This window comes from Engystomops pustulosus, chromosome 4, assembly GCF_040894005.1.
Source record: "Engystomops pustulosus chromosome 4, aEngPut4.maternal, whole genome shotgun sequence".
NCBI lineage: Eukaryota > Metazoa > Chordata > Amphibia > Anura > Leptodactylidae > Engystomops > Engystomops pustulosus.
The window spans coordinates 10,805,851-10,813,356 of record NC_092414.1 but is presented as its reverse complement, the minus strand read 5'-3'; the positions used below and the strand labels follow the sequence as shown (position 1 = coordinate 10,813,356).

General features: G+C 44.8%; 1 protein-coding gene across 1 annotated transcript; it reads left to right on the top strand.

Moving 5' to 3' along the window:
- The first annotated feature begins 3,502 nt into the window (after window positions 1-3,502).
- Window positions 3,503-7,014, top strand: LOC140126044 (aldo-keto reductase family 1 member C1-like). The gene is made up of 9 exons (XM_072145105.1): window positions 3,503-3,662; window positions 4,776-4,943; window positions 5,026-5,142; window positions 5,771-5,848; window positions 6,015-6,137; window positions 6,273-6,382; window positions 6,482-6,650; window positions 6,741-6,823; window positions 6,913-7,014. Exons 1-9 carry the CDS (start codon window positions 3,576-3,578, stop codon window positions 6,953-6,955), a joined length of 978 nt encoding a protein of 325 aa, XP_072001206.1. The 5' UTR covers window positions 3,503-3,575; the 3' UTR covers window positions 6,956-7,014.
- Window positions 7,015-7,506: the final 492 nt, after the last annotated feature.

Below are 7,506 nucleotides of genomic sequence, written 5' to 3'. Positions count from 1 at the left end.
AAAGCGTGTTAGGTGGTTCCTCATCTTGTGTCCATCTCGGTCTCTTCGGTGCCCACCAAGCCACTGTAGGGTCTCTCAGCTTCATACAAAGACTTTGCTGTTGTCTTCTCCAACTCTGTCGCCACACCAACCCTATGACTTCCCACTACACTTGATGCTGGCCACATCTCCTCCACAGGGTTGAGTGTATCCCCAATCTGAAACCGCGGCCTATGTGAAGGAGAACCTGCAGAAGGGCATTATAAGCAAGTCTTCTCCTGCCGGTGAGGGATTCTTCTTCGTGGCCAAAAAGGATGGTTTTCTCCATCCGCGCATCGATTACCGTGGTCTCAATAAAGTCACGGTGAAAAAACGCTACCCACTACCCCTGTTCACAGAACTGTTTGATAGTCTATGTGCTGCCAAGGTTTTCACCAAGTTGGATCTGCAGGGGGGGGGGGGGGGGAGGGGGGAAATAACCTCATCCGCATCCGTGAAGACGATGAATGGAAGACTGCCTTCAATACTCGAGATGCGCACTTTAAATACCTTGTTATGCCCTTTCGACTCTGTAATACACCAGCGGTCTTCCAGGAGTTTTTCAATGACATTTTCAGAGACTTACTTTATACCTGTGTCGTGATCTGTCTAGACAATATCCTGGTGTTCTCCGCGGACATTGAGTCCCATCGGGCCCATGTACGACAAGTTCTCAGGCGCCTAAGGGCCAATCGCCTATATACCAAGTGCCAATTCCATCAGAAAAGTCTCCCATTCCTAGGATATATTATCTCTGACAAGGGACTACAGAGGGATCCTGTGAAGTACTCTGTACCTTAGTGGCCCCAGTGTGACTTCGAGCTATCCTGAGGTTCCTGGGCTTCGCCAATTACTACCGGCAGTTTATTCTACAATTTCCTGCCTGGTATCTCCCATTGTGGTGCTGACCAAGAAGAACACCAATCCTAAGCTCTGGCCTCTGGCGGCTGAAGAAGCTTTCACTAAGCTGAAGTCTGCCTTTTCATCTGCTTCCGTTCTCACCCGGCCTGATACTGAGAAACCGTTCCTGCTAGAGGTTGAGGCCTCATCCCTTGGTGCTGGAGCCATTCTCAACCAGAAGGGGCCCAAATGCCGAACTCTCACCTGTGGGTTCTTCTTCAAGATCTTTTCAGCCGCAGAGAGGAACTACTCTATTGGTGATCGGGAGCTTCTGGCTATTAAGCTTGCTTTGGAAGAATGGCGTTATCTTCTGGAGGATGCTCGTCATCCATTCAGTATCTATACTGATCACAGACTCGTTGGTCTCTCTTCTTCTCCCGCTTCAACTTCCAGATACATTTCCGTCCTGCAGAGAAGAATTTTAATGCTGATACTCTCTCATGTGCCTTGAATGTTGTTGGGGAAGATCTTACTCCCCAACATATTGTTCCACCTGAACGCCTGGTACTCACTGCTCATGTGGCAGCTTCCTCTGGGCAAGATGTACGTCCGACCTGCTCTTCAGAAGAGGATACTGAATTGGGAACATTCCATCTCATCTCAAGCCTGCCGGTCTTCTTCTGCTGTTGTCGATACCTAGCTGCCTGTGGAATTACTTAGCTATGGACTTTATTACAGACCTTCTATCTTCTTCTGGTAATACAAGTCATCTGGGTGGTAACTGACCAGTTCTCCAAGTCCCACTTTGTTCCTCTGCCAGGTCTGCCATCAGCTCCACGCCTTACCAACCTGTTCTTCCTGCACATCTTCCGGCTTCATGGACTTCCCCTGCACATTGTCTCGGGCTGTGGGGTCCTGTTTGTTTCTGGCGATCCCTGTGCCAGCTCCCTGTACCAAGTGAAGCTGGACTTCTCATCTGCGTACCATCCACAGTCCAATGGTCAAGTTGAGAGGGTTAATCAGACCCTGGGCTGCTATCTCCATTATTTTGTCTCCGCGCGACAGGACGACCGGTCCACTCTGCTGCCATGGGCTGTATATTCCAACAACTCTCCGGACTCTGAATCTGCCAGCTCTGCTCCATTTTTCATTGTGTATGGACAACACTTTCATCCACCTCTCCCTCTTACTGAGAGCTTTGATTTTCCTGCTGTAGAAGAATTGGTCCGAGATCTCAGATCCATCTGGGAGCAAAGACGTCAATCTTTACTCTTTACAGACAAGAAACGCAGGTCTCCTCCAGTCTTCTCCCCAGGTGACAAAGTATGGCTTTCTTCTAGGTATGTCCGTACTGAAGCACATCAATCCTGTGGCGTTTAAGGCTTCGCCTTACTCCCTCCACACGCATCCCGAACTCCTTACACATATCTCTCTTGAAGCCAGTGATCCTGAATCACTTCTCTCAGCAAGTGCCTCCTCCTGCTCCTCAGGCTGATTCCACCAATGTCTTTGAGGTAAAGGAGGTCCTGGATATGAAGACGGTTAGAGGGAAGTAGTAGTCACAGGTGTCGGCTTATGTCATCGTCCGCGGTGGTACAGTGGGACCGCTACCCCAGAAACCTGACAATTGCATGCGCCTGCATTAGGTCTCCTTCATCATGCAGGGCACTGGCTGGCAGTCTTTGTGATGGAGAGCAGAGGAGCATGGGATGACAACTGATAAGTGGGATCCAACCCAGCTTTTTCCCGATCTGATCCCACCAATAATCTTATAGGGGCCATAGGGTGAGCGGAGGGGGGCCTGGCTAGTCACACGTTCTGATTTTGAATTTTGACAGCTGCGAGCCTTGATCCAGATGCCAAAAGGTTTGTGCGCCGGAACAGGGGCTGTCACAATTCAAAATCAGAACATCTTCACCTGGTTGTAACTACATTCTTGACTACTTTAGGATTGTTAAAACTACAAGGATCTGAGGTCATCTGTTTCTAGGTCTGTTACTAAGACCCGAGTAGCTGATCAATGGGGGTGCACTGAGTGCAGGCCCACCACCAATTGGACATTGAAGGCCATCATTATGAACTTCCAAACAACCCCCTTAAGGAACAATGATGTATAATTCAGATCTATTGAACATTGACACTTAACTTAACTTTGTAAATAGATATGGGAGCTTTTTTATACATTTGGGTTGGGTGTTTTTCGGGTGATAAAATCTCTTGTGCAAAGAGTTTTTTTGGTCACAATAGAAGAATTTCCATGCTTAGAGCTTCAAGGAGAGGCTGGATGTTTTAACACCCGGGTCGTAAACATCGTAACGCAGCGACATAATTCAATGTTTTCGATGATGTTTTTTTTTTTTTACTTTTCTGCGAGCTGTAATCTCATGCTTCTCGTTTTGGCAGGAGAGCATGTCCTTACATCACCTTACTGATGTGAATGTTCACATTCAAGGAGGGGATCAGAGCATCGTTTGAACAGTATGTCTTCTTCAACGTTAAGGTCCATATGGCTGCCAGATCTATTCATTACAATGACAATGCAAAAATGACTGCTTGGTTTCTACGGGGTCCCACACCCTAAAAAATGGAGTTGGCAGAGGAGACTCCTCACACCCATTGTCACATGCTCGAGGGGTGGTGCTTGGACTGGATAAATACAGAACACACTGTATGTGGATAGGAGTTGTACAGCACAGGGCGCCGGAGGACATCGCACTATGGCTCTCACGGCAGACTCTCGTATTGAACTAAATGATGGGCATAAGATACCCATGATTGGATTCGGCACCTTTGCACCGCAATCGGTGAGTACCGTTTATGGAGATTAGGAAAATGGTGGGCCTTCTTTTTGTAGTACGTTTAGGAGTGATTGAAAAGTCATATATAAAAACTATATATAACTGGTAGTTGATAGCAAGGATCTCTGGCCATGGGGTTGGGTACTCATTGTGGACAGGACAGTAGCATCACCTACATTGTTCATGCCCCTTCTCCCTTCCCTGCTCTTTCTTGATCTCCATATCATTAGTAATAATTGGAGATGAGCGTATCCGATGGTCAGGTTCGGGGGACACAACCTGGCCAACTAGCCATGGCTAGTTGTTAGGGCCATCAATTTACCGGCTTTATTTGGCCGCCAATCTGGCAATATGTTCGGGTCAGGTGCTAAACCTAACCCAACCACTGGGTTCACTCATCTCTAGAAATGATACTACAGGCGGTCCCTGGGTTACGTACAACATCCAGAGGGCCGTTTGTAACTAGGGGTCATCTGTAAGTCGGGTGTTCTTAAGTAGGGGGACCGCCTGTGTAGGTGACTGTGTTGGTAAATTACTCAGTACTCTGGGAAGGAGGTCACCATGTGGATCAGCATGCAAGACACAAAGGTGACTCAAAATATATTTAAAACCCAATTTATAAGATTTTGAACAAAACGTTTTAAGGTAGAAGGAATCCTAAAAAGAAAATCCAACCTGTGGGGGGAACCTGACAGCATATCAACACAGGGTCATAACTTTAGTAAACACTGGACCCATCGAAAACTTTTGATGGAGCCATTTGCCACTGAGATCCATTAATGCATACTTACTCTTTATATCCCTTATACATAATGCCCCCCACAGTATAATAGCCCTACAGTGGAGCTTCCATACAGAGTAATGCCCATTAATTCCCCACTACTATAGTTTACTAGGCCTTTAGTGGACCCAAACATAGTAACATGCCCCCTCATTGCCCACCTCCCCCATAGTACTAAGGTCCCCACACAATAAAAACTTTTTAGGCTCCCCACAAATATACAATTCCTCTCAAGTTCCTCTAAAGTATATTTTCCTTCTCAGTGGATTCCCCACCACACATTACAATGGACTTCTTATGCCGACCCCCAGTCAATTGTCTCCTCTTATCCTACACAGTACTCCAAAGAACAGGCGAAGGAGGCCGTCATGGCGGCCATTGATATCGGATATCGCCTCATTGACAGCGCCTTCATATATTTAAATGAAGTTGAGGTCGGTGAAGCCATCAGATCCAAAATTGCCAATGGGACGGTGAAGAGAGAAGACATTTTCTACGTTGGGAAGGTAACAGAGACCATTCAAAATTCTCTAGATCTACCCATTGTCTTATGTTGTAGGTAATTTCATGTTTTATTTATTTCTGCAGCTTTGGAATAATAACCACTGTCCTAAGAGGGTCCGACCTGCCCTGGAACAATCTCTGAAGGATTTGCAGTTAGAATACATAGATGTCTACCTTATCCATACACCCGTGGAATTTAAGGTTTCTCAAAATATGAATTTTGTAGTATGTAGTAATGTTTGTGTGTCCTTTTCATTGGTAAGACACAATTTGCAAATTTCAACTGAGGGAGCTTTAGAAGAATCCTGACCATCAATGCCTGTTGGTCTCTGTCGTTCACCTGATAGGGCAGAATAGATATTGCCTCGTGACTTCTATTCCAAATATAATTTATGATATCATTTTGATCATGTTCTAGTCACATTTAGAGCAGCATGAACATCAAAACCACCAGCGAGAAGCAGGAAGAACTAGACAGGGTCTGACAGGTCCACCTGAGTACTTGATGGGGCCTAGGCTGAACCCATTAGTAGATCAACTATTTCGAAAGCGTCTAGTTCGAAATTTCCAAAACCTAAAGGTTGAAGGAGGGTGGGCACACATCCATTTTATCAGGTGAACCCATGGGACTCCTTGTCCAACGTAACAATGGAGCAAAATTCAATGGTCTAAATGCCTTCCGGCAGGGATTGGAAAAGTAAACAAGATCAAAAATGTGAATCTCATTTTGGTGTAAAATCAGACATCTCCATACACATTAAATTACCACAATAAACTTTGTGGCTTGGCTATAAATATAAAAATTTACCAAATTTTGTTCTCTTTTCAGCCTGGAGAGGATCTCTTTCCCAAGGATGAAAACGGTAAAGTGATTTTTCATGACACAGACATCCAGGAGACATGGAAGGTAAATTCTTAGAATTTGAGTTTTAAAGTTTGTATTTAAAAAGTTTAGGTTAGGGTGTGGTTCCATACTTTACTTGTTATGGCCACTGTAGGGAGAATTTGTTGAGCTGTTCGACTGGGCGATCCTGGTGACTCAACCGTTTTTCGATAAAATTGTTTATTTGTAGGCCTTGGAAGCGTGCAAAGATGCCGGTCTTGTCAAATCCATTGGCGTCTCGAACTTTAACGAAAAGCAATTAGAGCTTATTCTGAACATGCCAGGGCTCAAGCACAAGCCGGCATGCTGTGAGGTAAGTATTAAGAGCATGAGATGTTCTACTTGTCCTTTTCGAGGGCTTGGTGACATCTCTTGTACCAGATGTGATGGTGGCCATATTGCTTATGAATTTTCAGGTTGACGAGAGAACGTTCTTATCTTTGTACAGATGGAGTGCCACATATATCTCAATCAGAACAAATTACTGAAGTTCCTCAAGTATCATAACATTGTACCACTTGGATACGCTGTCCTGGGGTCCGCAAGAGCACCGGGCTGGTAAGTGAAAGAGATCTAGGATGGAAAGAATTTGTAAAATTGTAGAAAGTTTAATAAAAGGTGAAAAATGTTGAAGATTTTTTGTTTTCTAATGGACAGGCTTGAGGATGAAAATGCTCCGAAAGTTCTAGAAGATCCCGTCCTGAATACAATTGCTAAGAGACTGAAGCGCACCCCCGCGCAGGTGGCGCAGCGATTTGTTCTACAGAAGGATATTGTTGTCATTGCAAAAACCTTTACCAATGGAAGGATCAAGGAGAATTTCAGTGTAAGTAACGCACACAAATAAAACCTAGCATAAGATAAAGCTAAAAATGTCAGCCTCCATTGTAATTTGCACTTTGAATTTTCTCGACAGATTTTTGACTTTGAGTTGAGTGATGCAGACATGAAGGATCTTGATGGAGTCAACAAAAACTTGCGTTACCTGAGTCTCAAGTCGTAAGTTTCGCAATGTTCAATTTGGCAAAATTAAAATTACATCGTTCATTTTAATTAATTTATTTCATTTTATTTTTTTGATTTTTCAGCTGGGAAGAAAGCCCTAAGTTTCCCTTTCATGATGACTGTTAAGAACATTCCAAATTTGTCCTGGATATATCCAATAAACCTTGATATTTTGGGTTTTTAAATTGTGTGTTTTGTTCTGTAAAAATTTTTTTGTAGAATGCACAATGTTTTCTTGTGTACTAAAAAAAAAGGTAAAAGAAACCTTGAAACCCCTCCAATTGATAAGTCATTTTAAACATTGGGGCAGATTTACTTACCCAGTCCATTCGCGATCCAGCGGCGTGTTCCGGCCGGGATTTATTAAGGCAGATCCTCCGACGTCCACCAGGTGGCGCTGCTGCGCTGAAGTTCCCCGGAACGCACTGGAATACACCGAGCCGGGCTGAGTGAAGGTAAGTGTAAGCTCTGCAAATCTGTCGGGTTTTCGTTCGGCCACGCCCCCCAATTTCCATCACGTGCATGCCAGTGCCGATGCGCCACAATCCGATCGCGTGCGCCAAAATCCTGGGGCAGTTCAGGGAAAATCGGCGCAAATCGGAAATATTCGGGTAACACGTCGGGAAAACGCGAATCGGGCCCTTAGTAAATGACCCCCTATATTCAATTTAGCTTTA